We start from the raw sequence: 16,181 nt of genomic DNA, 5'->3' as shown, positions 1-16,181 counted from the left end.
TTGGTTACAAAAATCAAGTCAATCTGCATAATACAACTTTACATCGATTCTTACTTGGAGACTTACTAAAACCCCCGTCGCTCCAAACATGCTCGCCTTTTCAGCAGTGGGGGCGTTGTAATGTTACGGTCAATCCCACTATTCGTTGGTAAAAACATAGCCCAAGAGTTGGTTGTGGGTGGTGATAACTCTCTGCCTTCTTTCTAGTCTTACTCTGCTAAATTATGGACGGCTAGCGCAGATAACCCTTGTACAGCTTTGCGCGAAATTCAAAAACAAACAAACGTACCAAAGTAACGCAATATCCTATCAGACATAAAAGTTATTAAGTAAGTCAGGGTAAGGTATCTAATTTATTTACTGACAAATATCATGTGGCCAGGAAATTCGAGCAGCTATAGGAGATTTTAATGTTGTAAATAAGTGAAACGACGCTGTGAAGTGCTTTATAACTTTAATAGTAAGTACAGAATTACACGTAGATTACCTGCCCTAGTTTTCATTAATACTCAATAAATAGTCTAGATGGAAGGCAGCTAGACATCACCCACCACTAACTGTGGAGCTGCTCTTACCTAATCGAATAATATTATTTGACAGTTACGCTTCTAACGCATTCACAGCTACAAGCCAAGCATGTGTTTTCGACAACAGGCTGCGCACCGTGAGCTCTTGGATTCACAGAAATGTTAAGAGAATATATTTAAGGACAGTAGTCCAAAGGCCATAACGTTTGCAACAGACGTGGCAAAGACATCTTCATATCAGTGATTAATAATAGTAATATGGAAAATGTGTTTTATTGTTGCTTTTTATATCATTTATTAACAATAGAAATGTGTAAATGCGTTTTGTTGTTCCCCTTTGCATTATTTATGAACAATAGTAATGTGCAAAATGTATTTTATGGTTGTTCTTAACATCACTTATTAACAATAGTAATGTGCAAAATGTATTTTATGGTTGTTCTTAACATCACTTATTAACAATAGTAATGTATAAAATGTTTTATTATTGCTATTCAGATCATTAACAATAGTAATATGTAAAATGTGTTTTATCGTTGTTCTTTGTATCATTTACTGACAAATGTTAATAGCGTTCAACCAGTGGATGTGGTGTTGTAATCTTCACATTGTTTACAGAACGTTTTGTGGTGTTCTAATCTTCGCATTGTTTACAGAACGTTTTACAGTGTTCAACCAGTGAATGTAATGTTCTGATTTTCCGTTGTTATAGAAATGTCTAAATTTTAAAGTAGTGAATGTAGTGTTATCTTCGTATTGATTACATTTTGTATATTTTATTTTCAACCAGGAACTATAGTGTCATATCCAGAATGTTCATAGAATTAGCATAATTTTTACACCAGAGACAATAGTGTTATCATATCCAGAATGTTCATAAAAATATTCTAATTTTTAACCGCAGTTTGCAACATTGAAATATTCGCATTATTTATAGGAATGTTATTTTCATAGTTTTAAAATAAATACTAAAGGGACTGAGATTTTTTCTTATTTATAAAAACATTTCATATTACTTGTTAAACCAGGGAATATAGAGTTGTAATATTCATAATGTTTACAAAAATTTCTTAAACCAAGAAATGAAGTGTTGTAACATTCTGAGCCTTTCTAAAAAATGTGTTATTTTAATTTTGAAACCAGGATCTATAGTGTTATAATATTCAGATTGTTCATATAAATTTCTTCATTTAATTGTTAAACCACAGACTACAGTATTTTAATCTGAAAGTTGTTTAAAGAAATATTTTTATCAGTTTCACACCATAATGTTCATAAAACGTTTCCCAGTTAATCATATGTTGGCTTTTGATCTAAACTACTTTTGCCTTTTGTAAAACCCAAAAACGTGTAGAACTACTGGTATACAACAATAGACACTATATAGTATTGTTTGTACGTATAAGTAAAAGCGTCAATGATTGTGAATCTCAGAAGGGTCGTTTTATCCAATGGGAGAAAGGAACGGTTGTACGTGACTGACCATCGCTTGGAACCCACCGCGCGTTGCGAAAATAATAATAGTTAATAAAATACGGGAAATACATAAAATTATAATAAAAATCCATTTTAAATATATATTTCTTTTATTAATTTTATATTACCAACAACTTAGTACGTGTAAGTAGGCATCATTAGTTCATCCTTCGCCCAGGGCCCACCAATGCCTTATCGCTCTAATTTTAGAAAAAATTCTTAGCAACTCTAAAAACTTCTTATGCTGTTCTATAGGTTTCTCATGCTGTTCTACAGGTTTCTCATGCTGTTCTACAGGTTTCTCATGCTGTTCTATAGGCTTGACGCCAGAAAATAACGAATTCATGGAATTAATATACACAGAATATGAATTGTAATATTTATAACAAATATAGTAGGAAAGAAATGCATTTACAACACACACAAAATATTTCCTTACAATGTTCTAGACTTTGAGATTATTATTTATGAAAAAAAAAGTACAGTTAACCAAAAATTTGGGAATAACACGTAAAGGCTGCTAAGTTACATCCAGAAACAACATGCGTTAACTTACGCTAAACCGTAATGGAACATTTTAGTTGCATGTTATTCCAACACTGTATCCAAGTAGGAAGAACCACCATAAACATTATGGTAACTAAATACATTTTGGCTTTTGTCTGCAGTAATTTCACGTTGGATATAATTCGATGTCATAATGTAGTAAAGTTTACTATTGTATCAGTACATCTTCGAGGCTGTTTCCAAAAGTTCATCCACTCTAAAGGTACTAAGGTAGGGAGCGAACACTCCGACCGAACTCGACTCGCGTCATACGACACCAGTCAAACCGAACAGCGGCCGGTAGAAGACTAATGCTACACGTCAAAACATTTTTATGGTCGTTTATCATTCAAAGAAAAAATCTCTCTCTACTTGCCAGCCACCGAAACACTTTCACCACATTAGATGGCAGTTTTCGGAAATGAACTCACCATGAGCTACCAGTAAGCGAAGCTTTGTTGATAACTGAGTGTCATCTAGCAAGCCAACATTTCCGGCCACAAGGCAATCTTTCGACACTACGGTAGCTTATCTCCAGCCCGCACTACAGCCCACGAGTTACGGTAGCAGCAAGCACCTCATGGCTGCGCTGATAAAGCAAACCTGCCTCGGGTGATGGGGCAGTGATAAAAAGAAACAATAAAACCGAAACCAACAGTTCTTTTACTTCCCTATAACACGCCCATGCACACGTGCCTGCGAAAGAGAAACGTTCTTACTAAAGATTGTTTGTCACACAGGTCTTGGAGCTAATTATAATATCTATCTCAAACAACTACGCATTCCACGGTATCCAATACAAGTAGCAAACACGAAACTATAGTTTATTACAAACGTATCAGGAAAACAATGTAATGACCTTAAAGACATATGAGATCAAACAATACAAGGGAAAATAATGTGATGGCGTTACAAACAGATGGGGTAAACAATGTGATGGTGTTACAAACAGATGGGGTAAACAATGTGATGGTGTTACAAACAGATGGGGTTAAACAATGTGATGGTGTAACAAACAGATGGGGTAAACAATGTGATGGTGTTACAAACAGATGGGGTTAAACAATGTGATGGTGTAACAAACAGATGGGGTAAACAATGTGATGGTGTAACAAACAGATGGGGTAAACAATGTGATGGTGTTACAAACAGATGGGGTAAACAATGTAATGGCCTTACAAACATATGAGAGAAAACAATGTAATGGCCTTACAAACATATGAGAGAAAACAATGTAATGGCCTTACAAACATATGAGAGAAAACAATGTAATAGCCTTACAAACATATGAGAGAAAACAATGTAATGGCCTTACAAACATATGAGAGAAAACAATGTAATGGCCTTACAAACATATGAGAGAAAACAATGTGGTGAACTTACAAACATATGAGGGAAGATAATGTGATGGAGTTTTTCTAACAAAACTTTTCTCAGACGAAAATAATAAACTTTCCTGTGTTCAGATTTTCTTAAAACCAACACAATTAAAATAGTAGATTCATAATTATTTCTGACACAACTGCTGAGTATAACACTGTGTAACACACATTTGGTTCCTGGATAGTATGTGTTATTTCTTAATTGCTTACGTTGTAAAAGTACAGAAAATGACCATTATTCCCTTCAAACTTTGCTTTTGTGACCTGGATAATGAAATTTAGAAAGTAACCTGTTTTTTTATGTAAAAACGGGCAAATTTGCGCATTTTCATTTACATAAGGTCTGAATAAAACAACATATGAATCAATATTTGCATGTATTTATACTAAAGTTACACAAAAATGAAGAAAAATGTTTAGAAGTAAGTATTTTTCGAAATGTCCGACTGTAATGTAAATCACTTTCACGTATCAGCACTCAAATATAAGTCAGTTTCCTATCATGTTTTCGTTATACGCCCCCAGGTCACAAAATCAAAATTTGAAGAGAAAAATAGGTATTTTCCATTTACTTTAGGCATAAGTAATTGGGAAATAACACTTTCTGTCCAGGAACAAGAAAAGGTAAAACTTTTGTTACATAATGCAATCAATTCAGTCACAAATTATAATATTATTTCTTTTAATTTAAAAACTATCATTTTGAAAATTATAAATTACAAAATTTTATACATGTTAGCTGTATTGCTTGTTTGTTTTGAATTTTGCGCAAATCTACACGAGGATTATCTGCGTTAGTCGTCCCTAATTTAGTAGTAAAAAGCTAGAGGTAAGGCAGATATTCATCACCACCCACCGCTAATTTTTGGAATATTCTTTTACCAACGACTAGTGGGATGGACTATCACATTATAACGTCCCCACGGCTAAAAGAAAATGGGGCAAACATTTCGATTGTGTGAAGATTCGAACTAGCGACCCTCAAATTATAAGTCAAACGCCCTAACCACATGACCATATAGGGTCATAGTTGTAAATCTATAATTATATTGAACGAATTTACTTATAAACAGTTTTACTGTTTTATGTAGTAACCCTTATGTTTTTCTGCTTTATAATAGTGGCATTCTCTGGAACGTGGGGACGCTTGCCTTAACCTAGAAAATAAGAAACTTAATTCGTTATTTATTCATTCAGCATATGTGTATGAATATTTTGTTCAATTCACAACCTCACACTACTTTGCTTCCTCCGCTGGAAAACTCTGCCCCTTTCTCCAAGGAAAATTTTCTGCGAAAGTCCATGGATGGTCGTCTCATATCTGAAACTGTCACTGAATATTGTAGATCAAAAGAGAACTTCGTTAACAAGGTAGAACACAACATCGTTTGAGTTCAAGGTTGAGGGAAAAAGACGTTCTCTTATCTTTTGGGTCTGTTTCACTTCACGGCCATGAAAGGACTAGTAGATTTAGTAATGTCGGGTGGCAGCTAGAGGTCATCTAATCCTCTTCAAGCCGTCCATAACATAGGTCCTAATCCGTCACTAATGGCAGTGATAAGCCGTTGGGCACTCCAAGATGACCTTGCCACTCAGAAGACCAGGCAAAAGTGCAAAATGAGATTAAAAGAGGTCATTAAGAGTTATTCAGAGCCAACACTCTTATCCTGTCGGTCAGGGAAAGTTTCAGTAAGCCAGAACAGGATGACCATTATTTTAAGTTGACTACAACAAAAGAAATGGTCTGGAAATGAATGACAGTTAACAATATGTATTAATAAGTTATTAATGTGTGTGTTTTCTTATAACAAAGCCAGAGGGAGTTATCTGCTGAGTCCAACGCCAGGAATCGAACCCTTGATTTTAACGTTGTAAATCCGAAGACTTACAGCTGTACCAGTGGGGTACAGTTATTGATGTACATACATTTTTATTACAAATGGGTTTATCGTCATCAAGAATAGTGAGTTATTAATTATCGTCTATCTAAAGATCTCCCCACTTGATATATTTGTAAATATTTACTTTCGCAAAAATGTATTTACCACATTGATTTAAAGTTTAATCATCTGAAATAGAAAGTAAAGTTCTTTGTTAAGATATTATGAGTGAATATATTATTTATTCACGTTCGAAGAATTCCATAAAGATATTGTCAGGGAAATCGTCATTAGCTCGTATTTACAGAATGATTTTAAAATAGTGGTTTTTGTTTTTTTTTAATTTCGGGCAAAGCTACTCGAAGGCTATCTGCGCTAGCTGTCCCTAATTTAGCAGTGTAAGACTAGAGAGAAGGCGGCTAGTCATCACCACCCACCACCAACTCTTGGGCTACTCTTTTACCAACGAATTGTGGAATTGACCATCACATTATAACGTCCCCTCAGCTAAAAGGGCGAGCATGTTTGGTGTGATAGAGATTCGAACCCGCGGTCCTCAAATTACGAGTCGATCGCCTTAACCCACCAGGCCGTGCCAAACCTGAAAACTAATGTGAGTGAAAATGTTATTAATTCGTGATCATAGAGTTATGTTTAAATATTTTGAATGAGGCTGCTTAAATTAAATAATTCACGTTAACAGAATTGTATTTAAATGTAAGCCGCGCGACTCGGAAAATATTTGGCGCACTTTTCATGCCATTCACTTCAATTTTCCTTATTTTGTCATTCTCGCGCACACCATTTAAGCTACACTTTCTTACAGACATTATGTCTTAGATTGCTAAATTCTGGTCTATTTAGGATAAAAATAAACAGTCTGACAAATAACTCAGTAAAACTAAGCTAAAATAAACAACAATGTAAAGTAATAGTATTTGAAGTAGTGTACAAAGTATGAAACGGTTATTTGCAGCATATGGCTTTGTTTGTTTGTTTGGTTTTGAATTTCGCACAAAGCTACTCGAGGGCTATCTGTGCTAGCCGTCCCTAATTTAGCAGTGTAAGACGAGAGGGAAGGCAGCTAGTCATCAAGACCGGGATGCGAATCCGCGACCCTCAGATTACGAGTCGCACGCCTTAACGCGCTTGGCCATGCCGGGCCCGCAGCGTATGGCATTGTGTATGAGTTAAAACAAAGAAACTCACAACAACGAAAAATACAACTCATATTAAAGTAACACGTTGTTAAAAGGCGTTTATATTAGTCTGCGAAACGAACCGAAGCTAAAATATTGCAAAATAAAGTAGAGGTAAAGTTGTACTAAAGGCAAACTTAGCTGATCATGCAGAAACAGGCCCGACATGGCCGATTGGTTATATAAGACACTCGACTCGTAATCTGAGGGTCGAAAGTTCGAATCTTTGTCATACCAAACATGCTCGCCCTTTCAGCCTTGGGGGCGGTATTATGCAATGGTGAATCCCACTATTGGTTGGTAAAAGAGCAGCCAAAGATCTGGCGGTGGGTGGTGATGACTAGCTGCCTTCCCTCTAGTCTTACACTGCTAAATTAGGGACGGCTAGCGTATCGCAGATTGCCCTCGTCTAACTTAGCGCACAATTCGAAACAAGCAAAACAAATTATGAAAAACGTCTGAACGCATGTTCACAAAGTGAAAAGCCCATGGTTTTGAACGAACTACGCGTGCATAATTTAGACCTAAATAATTCGAGAAAGCTCGTAGAAATTGTATTTATTGTAACCATCCTTTCTTTAAAGAAAATGACACGTGGTTAAGTGTTGTTTGTTTGAGATACTTTAAAGAAAATGACACGTGGTTAAGTGTTGTTTGTTTGAAATACCTTAAAGAAAATGACACGTGGTTAAGTGTTGTTTGTTTGAAATACCTTAAAGAAAATGACACGTGGTTAAGTGTTGTTTGTTTGAAATACTTTAAAGAAAATGACACGTGGTTAAGTGTTGTTTGTTTGAAATACTTTAAAGAAAATGACACGTGGTTAAGTGTTGTTTGTTTGAAATACTTTAAAGAAAATGACACGTGGTTAAGTGTTGTTTGTTTGAAATACTTTAAAGAAAATGACACGTGGTTAAGCGTTGTTTGTTTGAAATACTTTAAAGAGAATGACACGTGGTTAAGTGTTGTTTGTTTGAAATACTTTAAAGAAAATGACACGTGGTTAAGCGTTGTTTGTCTGAACTACTTTAAAGAGAATGACACGTGGTTAAGTGTTGTTTGTTTGAACTACTTTAAAGAAAATGACACGTGGTTAAGCGTTGTTTGTTTGAACTACTTTAAAGAGAATGACACGTGGTTAAGCGTTGTTTGTTTGAAATACTTTAAAGAAAATGACACGTGGTTAAGCGTTGTTTGTCTGAACTACTTTAAAGAGAATGACACGTGGTTAAGTGTTGTTTGTTTGAAATACTTTAAAGAAAATGACACGTGGTTAAGTGTTGTTTGTTTGAAATACTTTAAAGAAGATGACACGTGGTTACGTGTTGTTTGTTTGAAATACTTTAAAGAAAATGACACGTGGTTAAGTGTTGTTTGTTTGAAATACTTTAAAGAAAATGACACGTGGTTAAGTGTTGTTTGTTTGAAATACTTTAAAGAGAATGACACGTGGTTAAGTGTTGTTTGTTTGAAATACTTTAAAGAAGATGACACGTGGTTACGTGTTGTTTGTTTGAAATACTTTAAAGAAAATGACACGTGGTTACGTGTTGTTTGTTTGAAATACTTTGCAAATTGAAAAAACTAAAGCCAAGCTCGAAACCAGCCGTCACGTAAGAACAACAAATTCTACTATCGTATACTACACTCATTGAATTTAAATATTTGATTAAGCAACAAATAGGTAAGGTTATTCTACATTGAAATCCGGACTTCTTGAACAGAGGCCTTTCTAACAATATGAGATTTGTAGCGTTTTTCCGAGAAATTTGGTCGAAAAGACCCGGACAGACAAACACAGGCGTATTACCTCTATAGATTGCGAATGAAATCATTATTATGTCTAGGCATAAAGAATGAAAAAATAATTTGTTTTACCTTTGGATATCGTAAATAAAATAATTACTTATACCTTTCTACAGACCTAATTCAATATTGTGAGTAAAATAAATAAAAATTCTCGAGTTTTGGTTTGTTTTCAATTTCGCGCAAAACTACTCAAGAGCTATCTGCGATAGCCGTCTATAATTTAGCAGTGTAAGACTAGAGAAAAGGCAGTTAGTCATCACCACCCACCGCCAACTCTTGGGCTACTCTTTTACCAACAAATAGTGAGATTGACCGTAACTTCATAACGCCCCCACGGCTGGGAGAGCGAGCATGTTTGGCGCGACGCGGACGCGAACCCGCGAATTACGAGTCGCACACCTTACGCGCTTGGCCATGCCAGGCCACTGATAATTGTAACAGACTGTCTCCAGCTAATGCGTTTAGCCCAACAAATTTTAAGCCTGATAAATATTTGGAGTAGAATCTGAGCAAAATATATAAATATTTATGCGATGCACTTCTAACCTTATGATCTATAATATTTAGTGTTCTTCAACTGAAAGTTGTACTTAACATTTCTACGGTCTCTAAACCTCAGTCACAAATATTCAGAAGTATGTTTTATGTTTATTTGAAAACTACTGCTGGTGTATATCCAAGTAGTTTATGTACTACTCACAATGTGTGCAAGTAATTGGTATAATTTGAATTTTGCGCTAAGCTACACGAGGACTATCTTAGGTAGCCTTATTTATCAGTGGCAGACTAGAGATAAGGTAACAGGTCAACATCATCCACTGTCAACTCACGGACAACACTTTTACCGTCACGTTGTATCGCTCCCACGGATGGAAGGAAGAGCGAGCACATTCGGTGACAGGAATTCAAACCCGCGATCCTCAGATTGCAAGTAGAGCGACCTAAGCCACCAGGCCGCATGCAATCGAAGAAATGAAACCAAACAGAGCAAAAATTCAAGGCCTAAAACTACATTAACAAAGTTTTCTGCCCTAAAGGTTTTTCGCCAAAATACACTGCTGGCCAAAATCTTAAGTACAATGAATATAAAAAAAGAAATACGCATTTTGCGTTGTTAAACTCAACCACTTATTTGAGTAGAACTTCGAAAGATGAAAATAAGAAAAGGGAAAAAAAAAATTTAGCATTTAACAGGGAAAATGTGAACACTATGAAATTAGCCTAAATACTAGCTGGTCAAACGTTTAAGACCATATTGAAACGGAGCGTTAATCGTTAAAAACGTAACGAAATTTAGTCATTTATGTTCAAGCATTAACGTTGTCAACATCTCCCACTTATCTCTCCTGTGTTAAATTGGGTAAAAACATGGCAAAGGCTAAAAAGTTGACAAAGTTTAAACGTGGCAGAATTGTCGAGCTGTAAAAGCAAGGTCTCTCTCAACGTGCCATCGCTGGCGAGAGTGGGCGTAGTAAAAATACTGTTGCAAATTTCTTAAGAGACTCTGAGGGATACGGAACGAGAATTTCAAGTGGTCGGCCCAAGAAAATTTCGCCAGCGTTAAGCAGGAGAATACGGCAGGTTGTCCGACAAGACACCAGCCGATCGTCGAACCAGCTTAAGGACCCTACGGACGCAGAATGCAGCTCAAGAACAATAAGACGGCATCTACGAGAGAAAGGCTTTAAAAACCGTAAACGTCTTCAAAGGCCACGCCTCCTTCCACACGATGAAACAGCTCGGTTAAACTTTGCTGAGAAGCACCATACATAGGACGTAGAAAAGTGGAAGAAGGTTTTGTTCTCTGATGAGAAAAAAAATTAACCTGGATGGTCCAGATGGCTTCCAACGTTACTGGCGTGATAAGGATATCCCACCGGAGACATTTTCTACACGACACAGTGCAGGAGGTTCAATCATAATATCGTGTGCTTTCTCCTTCATGAAACAATGGGTTTATACGGGGGCGTCAAACAGCAGCTAGCTAAATCGGCATGTTGGAGAAAGCATCCTTATTGATTGAAGGCCCTCGCTTTTGTAGAAATGACTGGATCTTTCAGCAGGACAACCCTACAATCCAAAATGCCTCCAAGACAAAGGAATTTTTCATGGCGAATAATGTGATTCTTTTGGACCATCTAGCGTGTTCACCCGAACTGAACCCCATTGAAAATGTTTGGGGGTGGATGTTAAGGGAAGTCTATAGAAATGGACGTCAATTCCAAACAGTGCATGATCTTCGTGAAGCCATCTTCACCACTAGGAATAACATTCCAGCCAGCCTTCTGCAAATGCTTATATCGATCATGACAAAGCGAATGTTTGAAGTTATTCGCAATGACTGCCGTGCAACTCACTTCTGAGACCTGTTGTTGAACATTTCCTACCCTGTTTAGGACTTCTTTTTGGTATTGTTTTAAATATTTGACCAGCTAGTATTTGGGCTAATTTCATAGTGTTCACATTTTCCCTATTGAATGATAAAAAAGCTTTTTTTTCCCCCCTTTTCTTATTTTCATCTTTTGAAGCTCTACTCAAATGAGTGGTTGAGTCTAACAACGCAAAATGCATGTTTTTTCTTTATGTTCATTGGCTTTAAGACTTTGGCCAGCAGTGTATATATACCATATTAAAATATTTCCCTATTTATTTACATTCAACCTCTTTTGTGAAGTCGATTATTTCTAACCCATTTTATAAACCACAATAATCAAAATAATAAGAAAACATACAATAACAGGATCATTGTATCTACAGTTCTACTACTGGATATACAATAATTATAGTATCATTTTACAAGTTCCACAGACCTGATTCTATAAATTATCAGGTACAGTAATTTGGTCTAATATATTAAATTGGAGAACCGACCGAATAATGGATAGTTAACAGATATTCAGCAAATTAGCTAAGTTCAGCCAATGATGAATACAACCTACATACGGTCAGTTGAGTGATTGATTGTTTGTTTAAAATTAACTACAAAGATACACAAAAAGCTACGTATGTTCTGCCCACCATGGGTATCGAAACCCGGTTGCTAGCGGAGTCCACAGACATACCGTTTTGACCCTGTGTTGATGATTCCATATTTGTCAGATATTTAGGATTTTGTGCAGATAGTTTGTGATATCTTATTTAAAAGAAAACTTCTGATGTTACATAATAAGACAGTTACTTCTTGTAACAAGTTTTTCGCGTTGAGATATTTTGTTTTTGTAAACCTATTTTACTCAAATTCTAGGGTTAGTTTTAAACTCTTACCTCTCATAAAACTTGATTTACTTAATGATTAATAACATGAGAAAAAAATGTACAAATTCTTATACTTGTAAAATCTACCAAATCCATTAATCTCATCAAACACCGCTGATTTATATGTTTGACTTATAAATTGGATACAAAATTTCGAATGGCCCGGCACAGTCAGGTGGTTAAGGCACTGGACTCGCAATCCTAGGGTCACGTGTTTGAATCCCCATCACACCAAACACGCTCGCCATTTCAACACTTTCTTATCAATTAGACCCGTTATTGCCGGGCAGTGAAGGTACTCGACTCGTAATCTGAGGGTCGCGCCAAACATGCTCGCCCTTTCAGCTGTGGGGGCGCTATGATGTGTCGGTCAATCCTACTATTAGCTAGTAAAAGAATAGCCCAAGAGTTGGCGGTGGGTGATGATGAGCTAGCTGCCTTCCCTCTTGTCTTACACTGCTACATTAAGGACGACTAGCGCAGATAGTCGTTCTGTAGCTTTGCGCAAAATTAAAAAAACAAACAAAATTTCGATATGCCTGTTCTTGCACAAAAGTGCATATACTGTATGTTCTAAGAACGGTTACGTCATATATCAATAAAATGGGAGAAAAAACCGTTTTAAACGAAATCGTGATTCAAAGATCAGACTTTACATACCTTTTATTTTAATGTTCGAAGTTAATACATACGAAACACCTATTCTGACAACATTCGAATTTAACACGGAGCAACAATCTGTCCTGACACAACTTTAAAACATCACAACGATCTATTCTGACAACGACAAGATTTTCCCTCACAAAATCCAACTTGTTATACAACTAATATGAAACCCTCAAAGAACTGTATACCTGGAACAGTATGAAGTCCCTAAAGACCATAAGGCCCAGCTAGGTGGTTAAGGCACTCGATTCGTAATTTGAGGGTTGCGGGTTCGAATCCCCATTGAACCACACATGTTCCCTCTTTATCGCCGCGGGGCCGTTATAATATGACGGTCAATCCCACTATTCGTTGGTAAAAGAGTAGTCCAAGAGTTGGTGATAGGTGGTGATGACTAGCTGTATTTCCTCTAGTCTTACACTGCTAAATTAGGGACGGCTAGCGCAGATAGACCATAAACAAAATTTGCCTTTAAAGCCTACAGCTCTGAAACAAAAGTCCTCTTAGACAAAACTCTCCAACACGATTAACACATACAAGGACTCCATTTTGTTTATCTTAAACGTATTCGTCTTGTATCCATCCATAACTATAGAAGAAGAAAAAGATAACGCTACCATCTTCCCATTTAAGTAATTCACATTTCCAGCGAACATCAGCTCACAAATTATCCGGACAGTGCTTAATTGTTTTTCTGTTTAACAGAAATTCAGAGACACTTTTCACAAATAAAAGAAAGAAGCATCTATGGGTGACAATAGAACAACAGTCAACAGTCAATGAATAGTCAATCTCACACTAGAAGCAAAAGTTCTTTACCCATATGGAAACAAAGCAGGTTTACCTCCAGAAGTGTTGCATAGATACATCGACGACATACTTGACATGCGTAATCTTCAAAAAGAAATACTACAGAACTTTAACTACTTCCTAAATAACTCCTACCCATCAATCAAGTTTACACCACAGTTACCCAATAGATTTCCCAATTCATCCTTCTTAACCCTAAACGTTCAAGACGGACGGTGACGTAGTTCTATGTTTAATCAAATACGAAATAAGCTGATGCTTCTTCCTTACATATCACATCAACCAAATCGTTGATACTTAGTAATAGAACTAAGTATGAGAATAAGTAGAAACTGTTTAATGTAATTTAAATAGAGCACAAATACTTTAACACAAAACAGAAATATTGAATACTACATTAAATAATGTTTCTTAACAACAAAAAACAATAGACTTGAAAATAATGCGTCTCATTGCAAAACAAACCTTCAGCGAACATTTATTTCATAAGCATAATAACAACCAGGAATTCGTAACGCCTTTAAAAACAATCACAATTGATAATTAACATAACGCAAAAATCAGGTAAAGCCCCGAAATAACAGGTATTTCACTTATAGTAGAAAGCAAAATGTGACACAAAACAAGGTAATGCTACATAATAAACGTAATTAATCAAATCATGTGCAGTATACGTGGAGAAACATGTATAGAAGAAACCGAAAGACCTTTACACATGCATCTCGGAATATATTAACATGGTTTATAAACCTGTACAACATAGAACCATTCTAATAGAACACTTTCTAAATAAACACAGAACCTCAAAAGTAGATAACCAAACCCTATTTACAGTTGCTAGCTAACAACAAACTAAAGATTTTAAAGAGAGAAATTAACCAACGAAGAAAATCCGAAAACGAACTAAGACAACGAAGGGTACATGAAACTAAACATCCATTGGAACACATCACATCCAGCAGCACCCTTAATATTATAACCTGTTGGTTAACACTTACGTACAATAGAATATAACACAGCCTTAAAACTACTTTTCCCTACTAATATTCTACAGACGGGACTATGTATTTGTAGCGTCAATTATAAAGTATATAACTTGAGTTTTTATTTTTTACACGGTTAGAAAAGTTTGTATCCTTTCAACTCAAAAGGGCCCGGCATGGCCAAGCGCGTAAGGCGCGCAAATCGTAATCTGAGGGTCGCGCCAAACATGCTCGCCCTCCCAACCGTGGGGGCGTTATAATGTTACGGTCAATCCCACTTTTCGTTGGTAAAGGAGTAGCCCAAGAGTTGGCGGTGGGTGGTGATGACTAGCTGCCTTCCCTCCAGTCTTACACTGCTAAATTAGGGACGGCTAGCACAGATAGCCCTCGAGTAGCTTTGTGCGAAATTCCAAAAACAAACAAACAATTCAACTCAAAAGATCGGTTCTCAACTGTTTCAGTTATTGTTTATTTTGTGGCCAAACATATTAAACACGTTTTTATTTTTATATTTCACATAAGTAATACATACTGAAAGGGAGAGTAGTAATATAGTAAATATTGTAATTATATTACAATATTAGAACATTTGTGAGACAACAATATTGTTAAAAACATGTTACAAACGTTTGGAATAACAGTGTAACAATAGTAGTTTAATAAACTAACGTGTACTTTCACAACAAACAGCTCTTGTAGTACCAACCGTGATAAACGGCTCTTGTAGTACCAACCCAGATAAACGGCTCTTGTAGTACCAACCCAGATAAACGGCTCTTGTAGTATCAACCCTGATAAACGGCTCTTGTAGTATCAACCCTGATAAAATCCCAATGGTGACATATTAGGAAAAATGTATTTTCTATTATGGTTTGAAGTAGAGGAGTTTTTTGTTTGTTTTTTTCGTAACTTTATTACCAAACGACAACATACCTTCAGCACACACTATAAATTCTAAAAATAAATTAAATATATCATATTAATTTTTTCAATAAATCAGTGGAACAAGCAAGATTTATTTATATTTTATAAATTAAAAATGTAAAATCAAACGCTTGGAAACAGTTACCTACCTGTATATAGCAATTTTTCCATCTCCTTCTTTGCATGTTTGAAAGGTTGAGCGTTCATTTTGGAACTTGGACACAGTTTCCGACGAGAAACTATCGAAGAACCGTGGTTTGTGCTTTCAGCAACTACCGAAATGCTCGACGTCTATTTAAGAGTTACGCAAGACAAAATCTGTCACGCCCTTCACTACGTTTACCACTGTCTGTCAAATACAGAAGTTCTTATAGTGATTTATCACAAGTTGAACGTTATTCGTTAACTATGCATGACGTCACTCATCTTCTCCAATCAAAGCTAGAAATCACGTATTTTCCACGCCCTTGCTATCCACCCCCGTATTCTCAGAAACGCACAAGTAATTGTCCAAGCTTTGCGTTCCAAATCCAGCCCATTGAGTGTAGGTTGAGATTTACGTCGTCGTAGAAGTGTATAAACTTTTTTTTTTTTTCATAAAAGTCTAGAAAGGTTGAAGACAGTGACGTAACTAATGTGCTTATGACGTTCACAATTGTTACAATGAAGATGATAGACTGATAGTTATTTTACCGTAACAGTCACGTTCTGTTGGTGATTATTG

The 16,181-nt window shown here is 36.1% G+C and overlaps 1 protein-coding gene across 1 annotated transcript in view; it reads right to left on the bottom strand.

Annotated features, from left to right (window-relative positions):
* Positions 1-15,802, bottom strand: part of LOC143239548 (glutamate decarboxylase-like) — an 88,366-nt gene extending 72,564 nt beyond the window's left edge. The window contains exon 1 of the mRNA XM_076480725.1: positions 15,607-15,802. Within this exon, the coding sequence (XP_076336840.1) occupies positions 15,607-15,664 (58 nt within the window). The 5' untranslated portion in view covers positions 15,665-15,802. The remainder of the gene's footprint in view (positions 1-15,606) is intronic.
* Positions 15,803-16,181: the final 379 nt, after the last annotated feature.

Source organism: Tachypleus tridentatus, chromosome 2 (genome assembly GCF_004210375.1).
Source record: "Tachypleus tridentatus isolate NWPU-2018 chromosome 2, ASM421037v1, whole genome shotgun sequence".
Lineage (NCBI taxonomy): Eukaryota > Metazoa > Arthropoda > Merostomata > Xiphosura > Limulidae > Tachypleus > Tachypleus tridentatus.
The sequence above is the reverse complement of the archived record's forward strand: the minus strand, read 5'-3'. Positions and strand labels throughout refer to the sequence as shown.